Source organism: Phaethon aethereus (genome assembly GCF_964289735.1).
Source record: "Phaethon aethereus genome assembly, chromosome: 10".
Lineage (NCBI taxonomy): Eukaryota > Metazoa > Chordata > Aves > Phaethontiformes > Phaethontidae > Phaethon > Phaethon aethereus.
Window position 1 is genome coordinate 2,912,177 of NC_138586.1, and position 25,033 is coordinate 2,937,209.

A 25,033-nucleotide genomic window follows, 5' to 3' on the forward strand; every position below is an offset into this window, starting at 1 on the left:
CCGGACTCCTGACAACTGACCTTCAGCACATTTCCACTGGTAGCAGCAGCAGGGTAAACAGAGGGAAAAAGGATTTGGTATGTAGGCAAGGCCTTTGTCACCAAACAGATACTTAACAGGTAATTTCTTGTGACATGCACAACTGCTTCTGTAGTCACTGTCAACACAAATAGGCTGATAAACAAACACAAAAGCAGGATAGAAAATGGTACAAAATGATCTTAAAGGCAGTATACTAATACTTCAAGCATGCACTTAATCCAAACATGAGTGATGGAGTTGCCAGGTCTGAATCATGCAGATAAATAAAACGACTCAGGTCTAGAAAAATGCGTGTAATCCTGCCAGCAAATTCTCAGTTCCATTCCACTGAATAAAAACAGCAATACATTCCCTTGACTGCAAATGGAGCAAAATGAAGAAAAAATCTGATCACCTCTTAGTGCTGAAGAACCTTTAAGCCACCAGTCAATACATTTACTTAGGAAGAAGTTTGAAAAAATTCAATACATCAATTGTCTCTTCAGCATTATGGAATTAAAACCACCTTTGTGGAGCGTAAACTCCAAACACCACTGTTGGAGCTAAACTTTCAGTGCACATTTCCAACTCACCTGTTTGGAATTTACCTCTTCCTTTCTGACTCCATAAACACACAGATTTCCATCAAATACTGATCCAGGAATGAGTTGATATTTTAGCCCTACGAATTAATGCAAACTGTACTGTCTGAAGTTCCCTTTTGCATTTTAGGTGCCTGCAAATAGGACTGGGCTTAAAGGGTACTATAATTCAAACTCTAAGACAATTACACCCTCCTAAAATATATTTTTAAAAAACCTATGGCCACAATATTCTTGAATCATGATACTGGCAATGTGAATATTTTGTTTTCATACACAGCTGCACATGTATATATGCATGTTCAGCACTTTTTCTTTCAACACGCTTACATCCAGGTAGCAATTTAGTGCCAAATGTAAGTGTGTCTGTCTCTCATCGATTTGAACCAACTCAGACAGAACTTAAACATGTTAGAAGATGCTACTTGTCAGAGAAGGTTGAAGAATCAGTCTCAAAATAAACATCACCACCAAGAATATTATGGCTTGGAAGAATCTCAAGAACTCAAATCCCTGATGTCTGCAAAATGAAAAGGCCTTTGGAAATGCCCTCACATCAATAACTTTTTACCTATTTTGAATAAAAAATATATATTATTTATAAAATAAAGAAAGCAGGCCAAAGAAGATTGGCCAGAATCACTCTATAAAACTGTTCTGTTCACTCTGTAACTTAAACTTATAAAGCCTTGAAACATCTGGATAGCAGGATTTCTGGAGAAGCACTCCAGAAAGCAGATTCCAATCAGATGATACTTCATGATTCTTCTCATCTTGAAGATACACTTGTTTTCTGCCCCTCAAAACAGAAGTCCATGCCAAGAGAAGGGATGTTGACTCCTGAGAGGGAAGCTGAAAGTGAAATAAAGAAAAATGTGCAACTATAAGCACTGATCTGATGAGCAACAGATGCTGACTAATCTTGACTTTGAGCACTGCTGTAAAGCCATGTGGGACGACAGGGAAAAACGCTGGTTTTCCACTCCATCAGTAGAATGGCAGCGTGGGGTCCTCGCTGAATATCGACAGAATGGCTGCGCTCTGCAGCCTTCAGCATGTTAGATGACTCTGCCCGCGCACGGTGGGCTATGCCACTGTTAAAGTCAAAACCTGTCCGACGTTACCCACCGATTTCCCTGCAGAGCGGCTGTTTTGAAGGAAGTGAAGAAAGAAGTACTGACCTTTCTGGACAAGCTTTATACTGCTGCATTTTCACACTGCTATGTCTCCCTTTCTATGGCAAGGGATGAAGCTTCACCAGAATCTATACAATGAAAAACAAAGTAGTTAGAGGTAAGTAAATCTGGTTTTCTCACTGAGAATATATTTTTCACTAAGTATGGGAGCGTGTTTTTAAGAATCATTCCAAATAAAAATAGACAACCACTTGTCAGAGATGACTGAGCAGCAGTTTTTAAACTGAGATTACTCTGTTCCTGGCTTTATCTATTTCATAACTGTGTCACAAGCTTTAAAGCCACAAAGACAAAACAAGTTCTTTCCATTTTAATGGAACATTTAAGGCCTTTCCAGTTAGCAAATTATACTGGTTTACTTCTGTTGTGCAAGATGGAATCTGAAAACTCTAAGCTTAGAGCACTTCATTTGCTGATGCCTTACAAAAAAAGAAAAGCAGTGATGAGAAAAGAAGGAAGAGTAAAGCATCATTTGTGCCTACAACGCAGTCTCCTAAAACCCTTCTGTCAGATGGGAGCGAGGGTACCAAAGCTTAATGAACCAGGAAATCACGTTCTCTGAATTACGTTGGCTTAATACAGCCATGGTAGAAATATACAGTAATACGTTTCATGCGTTCATGGTAAGTTTATTCCTAAACATTTTCACTTGCAAAATAAAAATGTAATTTTTCTATGAAGACACACAGTTTCAGCCCAAATCTTGGAAAGCTGAATGCTGTGGAGGTCAGACTTAAGCCATATGTAAACATCACAGAAATTTCTACTTTAAATCTGTGTAGAGAGCTTGAAACAGTTGGGCTTGTTTCATCAGAGGAGGAAGAAGCTCGAGGTCAATCTAACAGCAGCCTACAACTAAGTGGAGACCGTTTAAAATGACAACTGGCCTGAAAGCAGCTCATACCTCATATTCAATGGAAACAGCATCATAGGCAACAACATTTTGCTCTACTGTAGAACTGTGTTATTACAGCAACTAATACCCAAGAAACTCAAAGCAATTTATATGCATAAATCTACCATCATAACCTGCCTGAGAGACAGGAAGGTTATCATGCTGTATTTCTGCAAAACATCATTAAGTGAAACACACTGTCCTATTTAAAAAAAAAAAAAAAAAAAAAATCTGTGGCAGGTACAGGAATAAGATCCAATTCCTAAATTCATACTTCCAGAGTTGTTCCCATGCCTGCGAAAAACAGGATTTCAAAACTGCATTGCTCTGTAGACATCTTATACTGATCTCACACTGTTCAGTTTGGAGATCCAGAGCTTGTTGTAAGACATCATGGTCAAAATGCAAGAACGGCATCAAGCACTGTCAAAAATGAATTTGCCACAGAACTTTCTTTAATTTTCTCGGTGAAGATAAAGAAAGAAAACCAGAAAGCAAACACTTCCCCCTTACCACTCAGTGATACATACATGATAAATAAATTTGCCTAGGCCTCTTGTTCCCTAATTATGCATAAAAAGAATCAGTACTATTTCCATTATCAGGCTATTTTCATATTTATTAGCATAGACATCTGTTTCACCATGCAAAATCTAATCCGTTTATTCAGATGGGAACTTCCAGAGAACAGCCCTTTGTTCTGCGTACCTTTAGAAAAGCATATGGTCTGAATGTCACAGGGAACTGATAAAAGGATATAGAAGACCTGCTGGCTCTGGGACATTAGTGTCACTGAAATTTCACCACCAACTTTTTATAGGAATTTTTTTTTTTTCATCTAATTGATCTAGCAGCTGCAGGTCTGATGCACATACAAAACCACACTGGATTTACTAAATATATTCACCGATTAATTTAGGTGAACTGATGCAGATTCCTACATGGGTACCCCTTCACCATTTCAAAACTGATTATAAGGCTGATGCAGGGTTTAGCACTGCTTTAACTTAATCTTCTTCTGTCAGACACAATTTAACGATTTATATCATGCCTAAAATCCAGAGATGCAAATCCAGTCTTTTGTGTGAGTTTACTGAATTTGCCAATACACCATTGTACTGTCTGAGCAATCTCTGCTCGTTTCCAACATCTTAACTAGCTTTTTAAATTTCTCGACAATAGAAATTCAATCCCTACAGTCACAACAGATGACTTCTCTACTCAAAGGACGGCTATGCCAAATTAGCTGATATCTCAGGACATCAAGCCCCTTTAATTAGACTCCCACCAGTTTGAATTTAAATTCAAATCACGTGCCTTCAGACACCTGGAGCGTCATCACCCCAACCAGCTTCCACCTATTACTCAGGTTATGCTGCTTTCTGTACAAGTTCAGCTGAAACACATGATTAAATTAATAAATCAAAGAGATGAGATGTTGCTATAAATGGCTGTCCTGTCCTAGGCTCCACAAGGCAAAGGGTGCAAGCATTCATAGCACTGACACACCCACAACCAACACGTCAAATACATTCTAGATGAATTCTTTGAAAAAAATTATAACCTTATAAACTGCCAGCATGTGATTCGGGGTAGCTCTCTAGCTAGACAGATTAAACAGATGCCTGTGAATAAGGGATGAGCATTAATAAATCTGAAAAAGAATTCACTGATTTGGAAGCAAGTGTTTTCAGTCTCTGGCTAAGAAATGAAACAAAAGGTTCCCTACAATACTTTTCACCCTACATGAAACAATAAAAGCCTTATCAAGGCCAGGATTAAGGAGAAAAAAAAAAAAAATCCAATCAGGAAGGGCTCATTTAAACACCGGTATCACAGAACAAAGGACAACCCTGGGGATAAGAGGGACCTAGATGAAGCTACCTCATCTCCTTGCTTTCAGTTGGTCTTGTCCTCTCCTCCTGAATCTCCCAGTCCCCATAGCGCTCATCTCCCCCAGTACCCACACATGAGCTAATTTTGCAATTGTGGGGGCTTGAAAATGTCTTGCTTTATGCAGACGCCGTGTAGCCAGGGTGGAAGCACAACACTGCAATAATGCAGTTACGCACAGTAACATTACAGAAAGAAACATTTCATCCAGCTCCTCCTTTTTTCATTATTTCTGTGGTGTTTCTCTCTCTTCTGCACAAGCCTGGAGTGAGGGACTTGACTGATGAGGTGACCCTTCATTACTCCTGCTACATAACACAAGTGCACAAGCAATTACCAGCAAAACTCCAGGAGGCGAGAGACCCCACTTAAATACAAGACGGCAGTTATTATTTTGAGCTTAGTGCAGCTGGCAGTGCCATCTCCTAAGGCTGCAGGATTGAAAAATCTGAACCTTCATGTTTCCTCAACTCCTGCTTTGCCTAATGTCTAGGTAATAGGAAAAAGAACAAACCTGGTACCTTTTCTTGCACAGCTCCCTCTTCCTCAACATCTTTTATAGCAATCAAAATGATACACAGACATTTGTTATCTGTGCTAGCAGAATGGTGCAGTCAAGAGCTTGGAGCAAAATGCCCCCCGAGATGGATTTATGCTGTATCACAAAACTACTTACTCAGAAATACTATACATGTGTTATATGGTTGGACTCCATGATCTTAAAGGTCTTTTCCAATCTAAATGATTCTGTGACCCTGCCTGGTGGTCATAGAGGGCTACGGAACTTGCAGAGTGCAAGATTCAGGCACCCTGCCAGCTGTGGAGCTTTTTGGTGAGAGCTCTGCTCACGAAACTGGATCAGCGGCAGGGCCGATAGCTGACCCTTGCGACGCAGCTTCTCTCAGTCCTGCAGCACCAGCCACAGAAGCATCCAGGGAAGGGTGTCAGCTTCCTCCCCTCCCAACCACACATACTCCCCCCAGTCTCCATGTGGGATTTCAGCTTGCAAAATTCAGCTGTTCAGACTGAGAGCCGAGAGCCTATTTGTAAGAAAAATAAAAGGAAGTGAACTTCCCCCAACATTTGCTCTAGTAGCTGAATTCCAGTTCCACATCACCGATTTGTAGACATAAAAAAGACACAATCTCCTTCTCTAGGGGATTATTTTATCTGTAGTTCCCACCTTTACCTCACAGCCGCTAGCAAAAAAAATTAAAACATCTCCAATCATGAACACACTAACAGCTATTTGTCTACTCACAGCGTGTGTTCAGCCCGGTTTTTCACTTTGTCTGTAACTTCGTATAGGCTCAGTTTGGCTTTTACATTACAGTAAGAGGTTCTAATTTTACCAATATTACAGTTCTACAGCTTCTTGGAAAAAGATTGCAACCTATTTTTTCACTGAGAAAGACGGATGGGATAGGATGGGATGGGATATTTCAGTTGGAAGGGACTTTCAACTATCATCTAGTTCAACTGCCTGTAAATGTCATTTAATTTATATGCACTATAAATTGTGGGACTTTATATAAGCTCCAGATTCAGATTCTGGGGTTTGACCTGGCCAAAAATCATCTCACTGTCAAATGTTTTCATAGTTAAGAATTAATTTTTCTTCAGAGAATTCACACTTTGTAAAAGTTGGATGAAGTTCTGACTCATTCCTAAAGGAGCTATTTTAAGCATCATTAACAATACACAGAGGTACCATATTTTGTTATTTTTAAAGCCAATCTGTGTTACATTGTAGCTGCCAAAATATATGGAACAAAACAGGATGAACAGGTAGTTTTCTAACACAGAAATACAAAGTAAAGCAGCTAATCTGAAGAAAAGCTGAAATAAGCCTCTTTAGTCCTACCAACAAAATCCCGGAGAGTGTATTTTCCCAGCAGTATGCAAAGTGTGCCGTGGAAAAAACACAGCCTCTTTATTTTGCAGTGGAATAACTTGAACTAACAGCTGCAGGTAAGACCTAACCAGAGACTGACCAGCAAATACTGTGCTGTTAGGATTAAAGAGCCCATTGCACACTACGCTGCACATGTATAAAAACGTTCACCTGAAAAGTTTCTGCTGCCCCCTTTAACCAAGACTTCCTCACAGCTTCCCAGACATATGGTGTGCACATATGACTAAAATGTATACCCTGAAAGGGAACATTATCAGCAAAGCTTCTGAAAACTATTCTGAGGCAATAGAGAGCACGACTACGGAAATCATGTCTCTGAACAATAAGGCACTGATATTCGGTTCTCCAAGTATACTTGCCTGATCCACTAATTGTAGTAACCTGAGAATTAATTAACACTTTCACCATTCCTTGAAGGGAAAAGAAGAGTGACACTATCATATTTCTTTTAAAACGAACCTGTGGATGGCATCCTTGGTCCACAGGAAAAAATATGAGCCCTTGCTTAACTTGCTGACAGCATTTCTGAACCTTCAAACTTGGTAACCGGGGTCTCTGACATGAACCCTGGTATTCTGATACATACTGTATTCTCCAAAGACCAAAGCTTGGAGGCAAATATGCAAGGAAAAAAGAAAAATCAAGTTTAAACCCAGAAATGTAACAGTAAAAAAACCATGAAACAAATTTTGGATCCACCTAACAAAAACCATCAGAGAATGGATACACATATAAATTCTTTTTTCTAATAGGATATCCAGAGTATAAAAGCTATGTTTGCATTTGAGAAACTGATCAAATCCATTGTACAAACACTCCAGTTCACCTAGAACTGCTCTCAGCACATGTATTTCTCCCATGGAGATTAGCACATAGCTAGGCAGGCGTCAAAACCAAATCAACTTTACTCTTGTGGTAAAGCTGAGCAAAGTAGTTTCCTAAACGTATCACTGCATTCCAGTGTTGCATGCCATGTTTTCACACACTCTGAGAGGACAAATGCACTTTAAAGAAAAGCTTACTCCTTTTCATTTTTACAGGCACAACTTTATGTCTCCAATAACTGTGCTGCATGCAGCAACACTTACGTATAAATACGCCCAGTTCACAGAAATTTCAGTTTCTCTCTGTAACTTGTAAAAACCTCTCAGTTCATTTACTTGCAAGTAGAAAGCTACTAAAAAAACAAAACAGTTGACTCCAAAGTAGGTCTTACTTTTAGCCTGCGTTCATTAGTCAAGTCAGAGCTACCAAGTGACTTAGCCAACACAGTTTTTTTTATTTGATTAGCCCTTATAATTCATTCATTAGTCACCGATACAACTACTTTCCTTTAGTGTTACCTTACCATGAGGTTCTTCATCTATTCCATCATCTTCCCACTGCTCTTCATTTGCTAGGAGAGGATTCTGAGCTTCACACAAAGCTCTCATTGGGAAAAAATGTCCATCGCCCTGGCTGCATGGAAAAAGTCAGAGAAAGACACTGTAAAAAGCAGCAAGTGACTCTGAAGAATGACAATTTCTACATGTTTTATCTACAAACAAGGTTTTCTGTTGCCTGTATTTCCAATGTTTACATAAAACGATTTTTAAGTTTTGAAAAATACTGTGGTTTTGTGGCAGCTCAAATACAAAGTTTTACTAGCGAGTAGTTTTGGTCCTCAATTCCTTCAAGCTCTCTGGAGAATAAAAGTTCAAACCTATAGCCTGGAATTCAGTCATTTTTAGCAGAACTTAAATGTGCCTAACTGGATCAATTCATTTGGATACAGAAAAACAACAGAAAAAAATTAACTTGTAGACAGCTAAAAGTAAGGGGGGAACTAAGGAAAACATTTATGTAGAAGGCACAATTTATAATCTAGGTATAAATTTCGTCAATGTATATCATAGATTCTTCAGGGCAGAAATTACATGTCTGTATTTGAATGACACCCAATAAAAAATGGCCCAAACCTTAGTTAGATGTTACTGAAAGACAAATAAAAGACCCACCTTCCTGTGACCTAAACCTGTACACAAAATGGAAAAAAACCCAAACCTCTGCAAAGACCTAAAGCTGCAAAAACTTTTTTTTTTTTTTTTTTTGCTTTACTACTGTGTATCTGGATATCAAACAAGAGTTTGAGAGTACGTTCAAATTCATGTAACGTAAACGAATGAAGTTAAAAACTAGATGTTCTAGCTTGGTCTGCGCCATACTGGATTCCCTAACCTCCAGCAGCATAGACAAACTGTAAAAATGTACAAAAAAACCCCCAAAACCCAGAAAACTGTAAAAATAGCTGAAGTGCCATTTTCCTCTGATGATTTGTCTTTGTGCAAGGAAAATAACCCAAGCGTTCTCCCTGTAATTACTATACACACTGGCCACACGCCTCTGACTAGCACCTCAATGCTGCCTTTTTTTAACAGAAAGGCTTTCTGTGCTAATCTTTTCCCTTTAACTATACTTAAGAGTGGAAAACTGATGGCAGTGGGGATGCGACTGGGCCTTAGACTTATACATCCCTGCTTGAAAAAGTTGTGAACTGCTGTGCCAGGAAGTTATTTTAAATTGTGCCCAGTTACTAAAGGAATTAAATTACAGTGTAATTTACTACCGGTCTACTAAGTGCCACAACATTTTCCCCTACATTAAGGAATGTAAACTCTGGTTTCAGGTAGAGGAATCTGACAGATAAAGCAAGCTACATCTTTGAAGTGAACACCCACATGCCACAGGAGTCCAGGAAGAGTTCCGACACCCTGTGCAGCGCATTTAGCCCTCAAAAAGCTTTCTCTTCCACACTTCTGGTGGACAGGATAAACACAAATAATGTCTGTTGGTGCATTGACAATGATGCACAACAGTAGTCAGCCAAGCCACACAATAATAGGTGTAACACATGAGGCTGTGGCAGATATTTAGAAGTCAGTCCCTTCAGTTAATTGCATCAGCTTTTAGCACTGACTTGATAATTACTTACCTAGAGGCAATAGGTAGTAACCAGAGCTTTTTTTCTTCTCCAAACACTTGCTGAAGATTCTTTACAAAGCCAAGATTGAATCCATTTTTATCTGGGCCATTCTGAAACACTGGAGCTGAGAAAGCCTCTACATACAGATGCAATTTCAGCAAAAAAACCCGAAAATTAATGCCAAATACTCTGAAACAGGATTGTGCATGTTGTAGCCATCTAAACACATCATGATTTAACAGATTATGAACGAGCATTACAAATATAGAAAGTTTGCAAATAATATTTTTTTCATTTTGCAAGCCTGTAAAGACTTTGAAACTGAAGGCAGGAATTTGTTCTTGCAAATGAACCATATAAAAGAGACAAACCCAACTACAAACGGCTTGTTTAATCAGAGAATAGAGTTAAAAGATCTTTGTGTGAGACATTGAAATTCAGTGGGTAGAAATTTCTACATAATGAGTCTGCAGTTTTAAGTAGGTTGGTCCTCAATGCATATTTCAAAAGTAGCACTGGAGATTTAAATAGCTTAATTCATTAATGATATAATGAACAAGCATTAGGAACAAACATATGCAAATAGACCCTCTGTTATGGTGAGACATAAAATTAAGAAAAGAGAGGGGAGGAGAACCTGGAGTGCACTAGAAACAATTTTATCTAGCTCTAAGCTGCTGCAGAGGTCTGATGTTTTGGGATAGATGAGCTTCAGTGTCCCTTGAAATGAGTTTTAAAGTTAATAAGTGTACAAAATCCGAATATTTGCTCAAACTCTTGATAGTGTGTGTTTTGTTACAAGACTTACAAAAAGCCTTAAAAATTAAACAACATTCATCTGAGGAAAGACAAAGAAATCACTCGACAAAATCATACTGTTCCAGATTTTCATTTCATTGGTTTTACACTCCTAACTTCTTTGCCTTTGTCAATGAAGGTGGACATTGTTTTTCCCAACCGTACTAAGCTGTTTTAGGATGCACAAGAGCATATGAGCATAAAGAACCATTATTCCTGAAAACCTGCACTCATTTCACAGCAAATGTAGTTATACATATGCGTAACATTTGTATAATTGGACTTTTACACTTTAAGGCTCTCATCTCCCTAGCAAAGCTTTTGCCACACCAGCTAATAAATACAGCTCATTTGAAGTGAAAAATTTCTGCAGCATTGTGCCAAGATCTTAAATCTTTCTCCCCTCATAAGCCAGCAGGAATGTAGAGAAGTAGAACACAAATGCTTTTTTTTTTTTTTCTTTTTTTTGTCTTACAGCACTTTTGGTGTGTCTTACTTAAACAAGTAAGCCAAAAGAGCCTTACCTAAAGTAGATCTGTTTCTACTAACGAGCCAACAATGGTAGCCAAATAGAAACATAAGGCTTACGAAGAACATGACCGCCACAAAGAGAAGAAAAAGGACATGAAATTTGGAACGTCCATTAGTCAGTTCACCCTGGAAAGAAAAGCAACATGGAACAAGTGGTAAGAACAAATAAAAGCTGGAAATTCTTTGTTCCTAGAGAGAAGAAAGGTATCATCTAAAACTCCTTCCTGGAGTTCTCAAACTTGTATACCCAAAAGTCACATCTTACTATAAAAAGCAGGAAATAAGCAGGCACTAGAGCTTGAAGCCCTGTTCACGTTCTGCCGAGTTTCCTGTCCATATATTAAAATTCTGCACCTCTTGCTATATAAGGCACGCCAAGAAAACCTGGCCTCCACAGCTATAGCAATCAGGTAGCGTTAGTACTGAGCATAGATGGTTTGGAAAAATTTAAAAGCCAAGCAGGATCTTACATCCAGAAGAAACACTTACTTCCTTCTAGAGTAGAAAAGTCAAGTGCCAGAGATCCTCATAAGCATGTATCTACAGATAGGCTGCGGGGACCTCAAAGTAAAAAAATTACTTCTCAGCCTTTGCTCATCCCATATCTGCAGCCACAGAGCTCAAGTCTCTGCCTTTCTTAGCATAAGAAACAATTCCTGCTAGTGTCCCATAAGCATCTCAGGAGGCATTTTGTGTAAGTGATTAGCCATTAACAAAACAGAAATTGCATAAAGTAATGCACAGCAAAGTTTAAGTTACTTAAACACAGTCACACAGAGTTAGCAGCAGAGGGGACATAAAAAAAACTAGAGACAAAAGGGCAGTCTCTTACTGGAACTGTCAGTTGGCATTGCTTGCATATGAATGATAATCGATAACTGAATAAGCAGTGTACTTTATTTCAGTCAACTTTTAAATTGAGAAAGGAGTCATATGGGGATTAGAAAACAAACAAGGATTTTTGATATTGTTCAGTAACTACGTACTGATCAATGCCAGGATGTTATACTTTGATATCAAAGATTCTGAGATATGTACATGCAAACACAAGAACAGGAAAAGGATGTAACTTCTTTGCCAGAAGCTAACTCTACAATTTGAAATTCCTGAAGTCTATTTGCTTCTCACATTGTGCATTTCAGACATGTAATGGGAGCTGTACTCAAAAAAGGGCTCAGGAAAATGCCTTCCGGAAGAAATGCAGACCCTCCATTGACTGAAAGCAAAAAAGTAACAGAGGGACTAAACCCCACCAGACTCACAGGATATGAAAAAGTAACCAGATTTCACAACTTACTGTCCAATACTTAATGAAATACTTGAAGACTGTTGCAGCAATATACAAGCAATACAACAAAGAATAGGCTAAGAACAGTAGAAAGAATTTGTAGTTAGAAAATCCAATGCAGTTATTCACCCTAGAGAACAAAAGCAAAGTTGAAATCAGGATATGTACAGTACACAGTTGTAACACAATGAGTACTACCAATTTTTTGGGGGTTTTATTAAGCCTCTGGAGTATACAACACAATTTCGTCAAGAAATTGCTCCCCTCAGTGGCGAAGTGAAATATAACTAAAGTCTCTTTGCTTTTCACTTGAAGACTTCTTGCTATGCCAAGTAAAAGGACAGTTCATACTTTTGGAATCTGTTTTAAGGTTGGTACCACCAGTAAATTTGTCACAGGGGCAGGCTCTACTGATTCATGTCTATTTGTTGACTGAAAAGGTAATCAGGTCTGGGATTTCTGTGTTGCTTTATTCATTTGCAAAACTCAGGAGCCAGATTCACCACTACTTGTTTGTTTACAGATAAAACAAATAAAACCAAATTTGATTTTAATTCTCCATGCCCAGAACAACTCTGGAAAGAAACAAGGGAATGCAGAAAAAATAGTAGGTGTTTGTTTCAAAAGTCAGGTTTGAAAAATCCTCTACAATTTAGGATTACCAGGGAGGTTCCGGTGGGGAAATGTTTGTGTTGCTTCTGATTTCTGAAATCTTCCTTTTTTAAAAGAGGAGGAGTTTAAGAAATTTAGCGGCAGTATAATAAGTATAAAGTATAATAAAGTTGCATTCATCCATGCACCATTCTACATGACCTGTCTCTGACCATGCACAGGTGGCAGGCATCATTTCAGAAACAATGTGCGTGCAAGCATTATTGAAAGCAACCACCAAATGCATGCTGCAACAATTATACACCCAAAATTAAAGGCTAAATTGAAGTCCTTTTAAAATTTGAATACTAGTCAAAGCGTGAATTAGCAGATGGAGTTTAAATTTAGTTTTTTACACATAGTTTATGGAACAACATGAATGATCTGTCTTTCACAATATCAAACATTTCAGGCAATTTCAAAGTGTAACTGTTTCATAAATATCCCAACATAAAGAGATGCATGAGCTAAAATCAAAGAGGTGTACAAACACTATTCTGTTGAAGAAATGTATTTAACAGTATCCAGGACATACCATGGACAGTGATGATCCATTTTTAGCACACATCTGCAAAGAGACAAAAAACAAAAATGGAAGATCACTTGACGGCTAATGCAGTAATTTTCACTAGATGGCATGTTATCTAGCAACTTAACGCTGACACGCTTGTAGGTGTGGGAAGTGCAAACACTTCAGGGCCACAAACAGCAGAAATGCAAATGCTAATGCTGCCAGGCACGAACGTATGCTGCTGGCTGCAGCTGGAACAGGGGCACTTGGGTACCTTTATGTGTAAAAAGGCGCCTGAAGGACCAGCCCATTCACATGACTTCGTGGTGACTATATGCGCTTCAGTGAAAAACAATCCAGTCACTTACATAGCACAAACGGAGCAATGGTGGCAACGATCAGGTTTTATTAGCTGGCATCTGTCACAGAATCGAACACCTGAAATTAAAGACACATTAACACCAAGTAACAGAAAAGAGTTCTCTTCCCAGGTGTTAGTTAACATTCTGCTCATTGCCTAACAAGCCATGTTCTTTCCTCTGTCACTTCAAAAGATGCGCGCATTTGCAGCTGATTTTTGCTGCCGGGTCATCATCAGATAAGCAATGCTCATAATTCTTCTGGACACTTGCAGAAGCGGGGAACAATCCTCACCGCAAAGCATACAACCAGCTTAAAAGCGATAAAACGGTACGCCTCCCTCTGGCTTCCACAATTGCTCCGACTTTACACACACTCCATTTTGATAATTGCCTATACAGCAGTTCCTTACTTCAGAATTCTTTGGCTTGTCTGACAGACACGAACAGGTCAGAGCCTCCAGTATCAACGCGGATTTCTTTGAAGCTTTGAAGGGAGTGCAGTGTGCATGTAATCACAGAACAAGGTCCAGAAATCTGTGCAGCCAGTTATGTCCCGCACCTCTACGCTAGCCTCCATTTTAAGTCAAAATGACTATGCGTCTTGTCATTCCATTACTCTTACTAAATGCAGACAGCACAAGTAGGCTTTTGAACTGTAAATACAAAGGGTAACACACTGCTTCTCAAAGGCAGCAGCAGCTACTCCACGGAAGGTGAACGGAAGCATTCAAGGCTTTTTTGTTTTCCCTAACATAAAACCTAAGAGAGGAGGCATGAGAATTACTCGCACAAGAGCTACTCGGTGCGGGCAGTGGCATTAGGAACGCCTTGTTGGACGGCAGGATCATCTGCATTGCCAGCATATGCTACTTTAGCGAGCTTGATTAGATTTAGAGAAACAAAGCACTCTGCTTAGCTGACCTCCATTCCCCGTTCTTGTGTACACCGGCAACTTCCTTGCAATTTCGGCGAGAATTTGCCTCTGCACCTCCGGCCTTTCTTCATTTTCATAGCGTTCTTTGTCAGCATAGGACATATGGTACTGGAAGCAGAAGTCATGAGGGGAGCAGTTACCCATGGCTCGCAGAGATAACACTTCAAATACAGTCAAGTTTGGAAACATTTTTGTCTCCCACTCCTTCTAATGAGATTAACCCAACGTGAAAATGTGTTTGCTAAGATGACAAAGAGAGATAGTAGGTGCTGGGCAGCCACAATACTATGCGATACATCAATAAGAGACGCAAAAGTGAAATAAAGACCACAAAACAACGTACTCCAGTTGCTACTCCTGCTGCCTTAGATTGCTATTTTCCGTGAATAACGTTCCTAACCATGACAGGCACCCTTGTGGCACTTCCCTCGTGGGCAAGACCCTGTCCCCAGCCATAGTTTTCAATTTCTAAAACTGGGATTAACGCTGTATTTATAAATTTACATTCTTGTAATTAGCATCAGATTATGGCCCTGTATATTTGGAGTGCCACACAAACGTCATCCTCATTCTATTGCTCCAAACACAGTGTTTTATTGGTATTTCATAAAGAGGTAGAGCAAAATGCAAAAAAAAATCCAGTGATCCCAGCAACAGGAAAAAGTAAATACTTGGTAGAAAAGGAATTGAAACACATATCTGCCTCTGACTGCCCTGTGCTCACACCACCAAATCATACACGTCCTAAAATAAACCACCTACGTTAAAAAAACCAATACCAAACCCTTAACTAACAGAATATTCATGAAACAACCTCAGTTTGTTGCAGTGAACCCCACTTTCTCTTTACCACAGCGTATTGTGACATTTCTCTTTCATGATGACCAGGGAAGTGCAAGGACTGGAGCTACCAGAGCTGCATGTACATCCAGCACCAAATTAAAAGCCACGTGCTGTGGACGGAGCCACGGTCCTCACTGCCACAGACACGCAACATCAGAATCTCAGCACGTTTGGAAGGAAAAGGGTTTTTCCATCCCTCACCATCAGAAGAAAGAGTCTGAGAAATAAAGCAAACTTGACCACTACAAGGAGGCCTCCTCCGGCTGGCAAAGGGCTCCCAGCAGAGCAGGCAGTGCTGGACTTTGGTGAGACACGGAATGTTCACATATGCACCACAACAACCTGGCTCAAGAGACGAAGAAATGCCACAACCACTGCACAGGCACCCCTTTCCACCTGCCCTGAAACATCTTCCATGAGGACTGAGCACCAAAACTGAAGGTCCTTACTCAGGAGACTCCAGTAAGACTCAGCTAAGGAAGGTCTCAGCATTTGGCTCACAACTTTTTAAACGCTTAGAGATAAAAGACACTACAAATAGGAAGTTAGTAATCATCAATCCTGTTATTCTCAACATGAAAAATCTTATCGGCTCCTGGAACACCTGAAAAGGCAGCTTTAAAAGTTAACACCATCTCTAATTTAAACCATGCTCTTGGGGAGTTAAAGGATTCTCAGAACAGTAAATTACTCCGGTTTTATGGACAACACAAGGTCACTTTCCATCTCTTTAGGAAATCCAATCAGTTGTCCAGAGCAACTAGATTGAAGGATTTTTGAGCTCTCTTCAGCATCCCTGCTTTTGTTCTGCAATGAATGAAAAGTGCTTGGACTCTTACCTTTTTGCCTGGCTGCACCGGGAGAGTAAAAATAGACTTCCAATATGTCCACACAAAGAGCACAAAGAGAATATGGAATATTATAAGATAGGCCACTAAAAAAAAAAACAAAAACAAAACAAAAAACAGAAGCAGAACAATGACTTCTTAAGCAAAAGTTTCATTCATGATGGGCATAATTCCAATCTTTCACAACAATGACAAAAAAAAAAGGAAAAAAGAAAGATTTACAGTACGAACCGGTATTACAATACAGCTAAACCTTACTGTCAAAGGGTCAGTAGAATTTCAGATATCTGTGGCTGCAGGTAGGGGTTACCTCCCTCACAAGCCTCCCCTTCTCCACCCGATCCAATTCCGTGGGTGAGGAAGACGACAGCTATAAGAGACTTCACCCACAGGGCAGGTGACAACCCTTTATCACTGGGAATGAGAGGATTCCTGTCTCTTCTCCCCATATCCTAGGCACAGGCAAAGCAGAACTGGCTGGTGCTGAACAGCATAAAGGTTAATACTGCAATACTCCCACATGTCCAAATTTTGGGTTTGGTTGCTACTAAACGCACTTAGAATCATAGTGCCATATTATCAGTGTACTGCCCACTTGTGCAATACATTCTTCGCCACTTGTGAGAGCTGAGAAAAATAACATGCTGTAGCAGAGCTTTACATCAGCAGAAAAAAAATCAAATATCTTATTAAACATCTTTTAGATTTGCCACAGTTGATACAATAAAACAAAACAGGAAAACATCCCTCAAATTGAGCAAAACAGGTCTTGTGATTACTGAGAAAGAATTGTAATCCACCAGACACAACATTATCACATGAAATCCAGCATACATCAGAATAATCTTATTTCAGTAGGCAAACTTTATTTCAAAGCCTTTGGGCATAAGCAGGCATACTGTGGTTCAGAGAGCCAGCGGACAGCTTTCCTTCAGCTACACAATTGCTATTTAATTGTTATTTTTTTAATACTTGACTCACTAAGACATTATCGAACAGTTACAAGACATTTTTATTTAAACACACCATTTAATCATAATAACAACCTAATTTTCCCCATTTCATTTACCCTTCAAATCCTAGAAACTGAGATTAAAGCTACTACTACTAGTAGAAAGGGAAGTCTAAAATCCAAATGCTTCCTAACTTCTCCAGCAAGACTGACTGTATGAAAATATAATTGGTAAAAAGGCAAAACACAGCTTTGAGACCTTCTAGTGGGATGGCAAATGGTCTGATATGCCTCGCAAGAACATGATGGATTGTGTCACTGATGTGTGAATCAATGATAATTCATTATTATGCTCTTAAGTCTGAGATGTTATACTACGTGCAGGTGGAGCTCGGTCATTTTTAAATTAATATGTAAGGAGATAAATCTCGCAACAGGTTTAATTTTATTGATAAAGCAATACAGCAGCATGTTAGAGGAAGCTGACCTGGAGATGCACTAATAGATTAGGTAACTAATAACTTTCTTCTGCTGAATAATCATTAATATCATGCTTTCTGTAGGTTCTCTGTAACACTTTCAAATATTAGGACAGCTCTACAGCGGAAAGAGACTTTACTTGATGATCTCTTAGCATCAGCCGGCACTGTTCTTCATGGAACAATTTGCCCACTGAAAACCGCTATACCTACTTCTATCCTTCATAACCCTGGAAGAAGAAATGAAGGTAAAAGTCCATCTTTATTAGCCAAATGCCTCCAAAACACCTCCAGGAAAGAAGAGGAGGAATACTGAAATGGCCACTAACCCCTTACTCTTAGAACATGACTGTGGCCTCCAACAACGCACCCACGGAACAGTGTCATCAAGTGATCCTGCTGCTCTGCCCATCTCGTTCAGGGACCTCACGGCACCGCATCTGGCACCTCAGAACAATGTCTGTCAGCCTGTGCCACCAAATGAATCTGAGAAGCGTTCAAGCCAAATAATAACGGGACAGAAACCTTTGCTCTAAATCATTGGTGATAGTAATTGAAAGTTACTGTGTTACCACTCAATATACGTTAGTGGTCACCAGAACCAAGCAAAAAATATTTTGCAAAAGCCTCCCTACAAAAAAGCATTAAAAATAACTTTCCCTGAAAGATCAAATAAAACAGTGAAAAAAACTCCAGGTGGGCCACAGAACAGAACTAGTCTTTTCTGTTTAGCTTGTAAAATCAGCTCTGAAAACGTGAAACAGAAAGGGAGAAAAGGGGTGTGTGTGTGTACAGATAGACATACATGTTTTTTTCTGAAGAGTAAAAGGGATCAAAGCCATTTCATGTTCTTCTGCTTATCCTGTGACTAAACAGGGGCATTTCCCAATACATGCGAAAGTTATAGCATATGTGGTAATCCACGCTGTATACTTCATGAACGTTACAGGAAGGAAACACTGAAGGAGCATCTAAGTTAAAAAAAAAAATTGACGGAAAGTATTTCTGATATTTTAACTAGAACATGTGTGAATCTTTTTACCCAAGGACTGAATGTCAAATAGTAAATTGAATGCACATACCTTTTTCCACAGGGTTGGTCAGAGTCACTGAAAAAGAAAAAAAATTATGTCTACATAGAGCAAATAGGATTCCCAGAATAACATTTCTATTTCCAATACAGCCATTTTAGGAAAAAAAGTTTAAATTCAACAGACAAAAGGAGAGCCCACAGTTTAGCATCAAGTCAAAAAAAAAAAAAAAAAGCACCCATAACAATTCCTTGTTTACTCACGCAAATGCCACCCACAACAAGATGCTCAATAACTGTAACTTATGCTGTATTTTCCTGTGTTATAAAATATATTTTGTATATTTGTACATTAGAAACATGATAAAAATAATCCACTGGTGACAGTGATGTGACAAGATTACCAGGGCTCCTCTAGCAACAGTCCAAGCAGCATCTCTATGCATGTACTTGTAGTCTGCTTTGTAGTAGTCTCTAGGTGGTCTTGATCCTCCACAGTAAGCCATGCCCCAATGCATTTCTGCATCAGGATAAATAAAAAATTACAAATTTTCTTGGCTTTGGCCTAGTCAGCAACAAAGGATACGCTGTAATGACTCAATTATTTTTATGCTTCCTACTAGCAGAGTTTTTGCAACCCGCCCTTACTTTACCATAATCATAAGAATAGTCCTTTACTAAGAGAACCACTTAGAGCAACCAGCAAAGGGTACATTGCTCAATGTCTACTTATGCTGATCATTTAAAAATCCACTCATTATTTTAAAAGCCATCATCCAAGCTTAACAGAAAAGATAACGACATCTTTCTTTAAGTGAAAATGGAGCAGTTCTGTGATATCTTGACAGAATACTGCTTGGAAGACAAAGATCGTTCATGGGATGGGAGCCCCTAGCCTTGAATCTAATGGTTGCAACTGAAACGCGTTGCTCCTTGGAGGAGCAGAGGAACAAAAGGAAACTAGTGGCCACGGATCATCTCCCAGAGGCACAGTAATCTTATAAAAACAAGATCGTATTGTTGGAAGACTCAGAGACTTGAGAGGCTGCACATACCAGTGGTATGTGACCCCTTCAGTAACTCTGTTAGACTGCACAGAAAACACAGTGATCAAGGGATTGGAGCTTTTTACTTCTAGCCTACAGCCAGCGCCAGGAAAGAGACTCTGCTCTTCAAGGCTCACTCTATTATCTTACTTGAATAACAAACTTGGAAAATGTAAACCAGATTAGGAAGCAAGAGGTCGTGCTTTTACTAAGGAAAGTAGCTTTTTTAAAAACCATGCTAACAATTTTGATCTGTAAGCTCTGATACACAACAACGTAGATGAAAAAAAGAGACTAAATATTTGCTGGGTCTCTGTATACTCAATTTCAGATGAGCAAGACTGTTTGTTAGGAAACCTTTAGTTTTCCCTTTGCTTTGCTGCAAATCAAACTATGAAGAGTACATCAGCTTTTCACAAATACTGCTTGGTTCCCTCCTGAAGTACATATCGCACTCGCAGCATGGCCTTTCTAAGGACTTTACTTGAGAAAAGAGCAAACTCCTTTCTATTTATTTGTCTTTATTTAAGATTATATAAAAGGTTTTATCGCAGGACACCGGATCATTGTTCTTACTGTGGCAGCAACCACCAACAAGTCATTGCAAGTTTAAAACCCAGTATCATGAGATACCTCGCAGGACATCACCCCCACGCTACTTTCAATCCTCAGCAGTCAGCACAACTAAAGATGAACATCAAGAATCCAAACAGAATGTCTACTATTTACATGCTTGCAACAGCTGAAATGGCAATACATACTGGAAACCTGAAAAAAAAAGAAGCCAGCACATAAAGCCTTGCTACATTAGAAATCTGGGAAAGAGATAATGTCCTGAGAGCTGGTTTTCAAGTAACTGCATATACCAACAGTTAACGTTCAAATCCCAAAATAATTAACTTCGTCATTTCAACTTCTGTATAGATAACCCCTTCCACACACAAATAAAATGTATGAGAGAGAAAGATGGGGGGAAAAAAAAAAAAAAAGAGACAAGTGTGGGCAAAGGAGTGATTTTAAGTTGTGATTCTAGGCAGTGCGATGAGCTCCTGCCAGTTTAACCAGCATTTGCAGAATAACACAGGCCCAGTCCACACTCCACTGAAATCAGCAGAGTCTTTTCTAACAGCTGCACTGAGACTTGGAATGAACCGGTGTTAAATATTACTGAATTTGCAGTGCACTACAAACAAAGCGTTTTTCAAAAGACTGACAGCATTTCAGGAAAATACTATAAATTTTTTGTGATATGGTCTAATTGACAGTTACATGTACCTTGGAGATATTGTTCCATGTGAATTCTTCAAAGAAACAGCCCACGATCTCAGAGATGGAATAAAATGTCATTAAGTATTTGGGGGTTTTGCCTAGCTGCCAATTAAAGCAGATCAAAGAAACTGCATTTCATTTTAGTCCCCATCGAGAAAAAACAACAGGTCTTACTGGTAACCCTAACAAAAATCTGATTTAAATTTGCTGTGCAGTACCAGAAGGCAGCTCTTTTCACTGCAACCTCACAAACTACAGTTCTGAGAACTTTGGCTTCCTTTATCTGGCTCACCCTGTCCTGAAGAGAAAGAGCCACATTTCCTCCTCACAATTTCGAAAATCCAAGCAACCAGCTTTTCTCTCCATCTCCACCAGACCTAGTCATCCTTTCTTCAGGGGATTTTGCTCTCATGCTAAACCAGAACATAACAAACACAGGAAAGTTTGCAACAACATATAGTTAAACTGCTACATTAAACTATGTAATTACCAGGCAGTAACAAAAATTTCCCTTCTAAAAGTTAGCCTTTTCCACCCTACTGTAACAACTTGACTCATGAGTGTGATTTAATGCAACCTATTTTTTTCCTTTCCAGAATATAAAAAAATGACCGCAACACAGGGCATATACTGATTTTTGTTACAGCTTAAACCAGAAATCACATCTGAACGTTATCACATGGCAACTACACGGACTTTCACTGCGGGTGCAATCTCCCGGCCCTCACAAACGCCCCTTCCCCTGGCTGACATGAGGACGTACAACGCACGGACTCATGGCTAAGTAAAAGAACATCTCGCCAGCCCAGCTAGGATACAGATCTTACGGAAAAACAGGACAGCACGCCATAAAAATCCCACCAATTCATCACATCACGGACCTGGCTAGGGACAAAGTCTTTCTGCGTATCCACCCGGGCACTGTCGGGGGCGTGGGCTGCAGCCACAGCTGTGCTGGGGCCGGTGGAAGCCCCTGCCGCCTGGCGCCCTGATGGGGCGGCGGCCCGGGCAGGCTCCGGGGGCGATAGGACACGGGCGAGAGAGGAAAAGAAAAGGAAAAAAAGAAGAATTCTCCCAACCTCCGGAGGTGTGCACGGGGCTCTGTGTCCCGCGGGCACCTGCTCCGCGTGGGGCCGCCTCAGTCACCCCCGGCCGAAGGTGCCTCCCACCTTCGCGGCCCTGCAGCGGCAGGGCAACCCCACCCGCGCCGGTGCTGAGGCGCGGCCCGGGGCAGGCCAGGGCCCCGTTCTCCCCCGACACCCTCCCGCCCTGCTGTCCCCGGCGGGGGCGCTCACCCAGGCACAGCTCGCAGACGTAAGCGTAGTAGGACCAGAGGACGACGAGGGCGATGATGAGGACGGGCAGCCAGGCGAACGCCCGCTGACAGCACCACAGCCCCCGCGACAGAGCCATCTTTCACCCTCCGCCCGGCCGCATCGGGCATCGGCTGCGCGGGGCTGAGCGGCGGCGGGGAGGCGAGCGGCAATCGGAGCTCGGCTGAGCGGCCTGGCGGGCAGGGGCGCGGCGCCCGCGGCGCCCCCTGGCGGAGGTCGGGGTGAAAGGCAGCACGGCGGCTAGAATGCTCCTAGAATCGTTAGCCTCGTCTTAAAGAATCGCAGAATCATTAAGGTTGGAAAAGACCTTCAAGATCATCAAGTCCAACCATCAACCCAACACTACCAAGCCCTCTAAACCATGTCCTGAAGTGCCACGTCTACACGTTTTTTGGACGCCTCCAGTGATGGTGGCTCCACCGCCTCCCTGGGCAGCCTGTTCCGATGCTTGACCACTTCTTCAGTACTGCAATTTTTCCTAATATCCAATCTAACCCTCCCCTGGCGCAGCTTGAGGCCATTTCCCCTCGTCCTATTGCTGGTTACTTGGGAGAAGAGACCAACCCCCACCTCACCACAACCCCCTTTCAGGCAGTTGTAGAGAGCGATGAGGGCTCCCCTCAGCCTCCTCTTCTCCAGACTGAACGCTCCCAGTTCCCTCAGCCGCTCCTCATCAGACTTGTGCTCCAGACCCCTCACCAGCTCCGTTGCCCTTCTCTGGACACACTCCAGCACCTCAATGTCCTTCTTGTAGTGAGGGGCCCAACACAGAACGCCACATTCAAGGTGCAGTTCTTCCTCCGCAGCACCCCTGTGGCAGTTCACACCTCTAATGGACTCAGGTGGCTTTCCCATGTGTCATCTCTGACTGATCAATCTTTATACTCAAAGCTCGTTTTATGAGTAATCATACAATTTTGTACTTTGTTCTATTAAGCTTATCTTGTTTTTCTTGGAAAATGTCTACATTGACACCAGCTTTGCATTGCGCTCAAATTTCCTAAGCACAAACCTTGGTTTCTAGTGAATATGCGTGGGAAGATCAGATTCAAGACCACCTGTGGAACAAAATGAATATCCCCTCCAACAACCTGGTAACATGGAATTTAATGTAAAAAAAAGGAAGAAGAAAAAAAGACCACGCCACTCCCCCAGCCTGCTCCACAACCCCCTTTGAATTCCTGTAGGAATCCCCCTCATTTCCACACTTGGTAATGTGTTTTGAATTAAGGCTTCGTTAATTAAATCCACCATATTGCCCCTGTTAAGGAAATTAGTTTTCTCATCAAGAGAGTGATTTATCAAACAGAATGTACTTCTGATAAAACCCTGGTGTAATTTACCACACTTTCCAGTCACCTCTTTGTTCTTCATTTCTCTCTCTCAGAATTTGTCTGTCCCTATTGTTGGCATTAAACTTGCGGGTCTGCACTACTTCTATCAACTTTTCTCTCTTTTTGAGTATAGGTACCACATTTGCCATTCTCCTGCCCAAATCCCTGCAGATTTAGACATCAGCTACAAATCCTTAGGCCATACTTGTAATTGCATATTTAGTTCTTTCCATATTTTAAGATGGAGATGACGAACCGCAACCTCTGATTTAGTCAAAGGATTTGTTCAGTAACAAGGCGACAGCTGTCTGAACCTCTTCTCTACCCACTCACAGTCTGTACGGCCACTGTGCTCTACTTCAGGCTATGAAACTCTTTTAGTACAAAACCTGAACTTGTTGCTACTTGTTTTAATTTTCTGTGTGTGGTCCAGCTTAACGAAGCTTTTGGATAGTCCCTGCTGTAGCAAAAGTGCTTTGCAGATACCGTAACATATGCTGGCCTGAGCTGCATGTAACCCTAATCAGGAAGTTTCGGACATCTGACTTAGATTGTGAAATCCACAGTCTATGAGGGTTTTTTTTTTAATATATATATATGTAAAAATACGTGTGTGTGTATATATATATATGTGATGGAAAGAAAAATGCCCCCTTCCAGGGGATTCAGGACATGGACACTCCATGTTTTGAGGATTTGGAAGAGGAAGATGTGAATGCTTGCTTGCTTCCTCCTCCTCCTCCACACTGTGTAGAGCTAAGACAGCATTTTTGCCAGCAATACATCTTACAAAGAGTAAGATGTAAAAATCATTCTTGTGAGCTAAGTTACTACCTGAAGCAACTCACAGAATCTCCTCTCCTAAAACCTCAAAACTGCTAATCATATAGATGGGAGGCACGGCACATCCATGATACATTTTTCCTGTGTGTTTGTACGTAAAGCAGGAAGGCAACCTCTCTGACAGACAGCAATGGAGCACTGTAAAAGTGAGCAGACATTTTGAGATAAAATGCCTCTGTAAATAAAGTCAAGATTATTTTTTTGTTCAACAGCCAGTTTTTCTATGCGTTCTAAGATCCACATGGATTATCTTCAATATTCTGTTGTTTCATGGGCTTCCAGGGGAGACTTAGTCATATAAACATGAGCTCATCTGAGGTAAGAGATTCCCAAATACAGCCCTTTCAAACAAAAATAATCATGCGACCTTGAAATCTTGTGATACTTACAATGTATTTTTTGCACTTGTGGTTCAAATGGTAGCTCCCCATTTGAAATTGCCAGCTGGAGTTAGATACAACTGGTATAAGGTACCTTGTGCCTTTTTGAGAAATCA

General features: G+C 40.6%; 1 protein-coding gene across 1 annotated transcript; it reads right to left on the reverse strand.

The window, feature by feature from the left end:
- Positions 1 to 1,843: 1,843 nt before the first annotated feature.
- ZDHHC15 (zDHHC palmitoyltransferase 15) lies at positions 1,844 to 22,492 on the reverse strand (the record flags this gene model as incomplete). The annotated part of the gene is made up of 10 exons (XM_082004133.1): positions 22,322 to 22,492; positions 16,242 to 16,336; positions 14,547 to 14,667; positions 13,632 to 13,701; positions 13,288 to 13,320; positions 12,111 to 12,231; positions 10,807 to 10,939; positions 9,494 to 9,620; positions 7,871 to 7,980; positions 1,844 to 1,887 (listed from the first exon to the last, which is right to left on the reverse strand). The coding sequence occupies exons 1-10, from the start codon at positions 22,437 to 22,439 to the stop codon at positions 1,844 to 1,846; spliced, it is 972 nt and encodes a 323-aa protein (XP_081860259.1). The 5' UTR covers positions 22,440 to 22,492.
- Between the last annotated feature and the right edge of the window lie 2,541 nt (positions 22,493 to 25,033).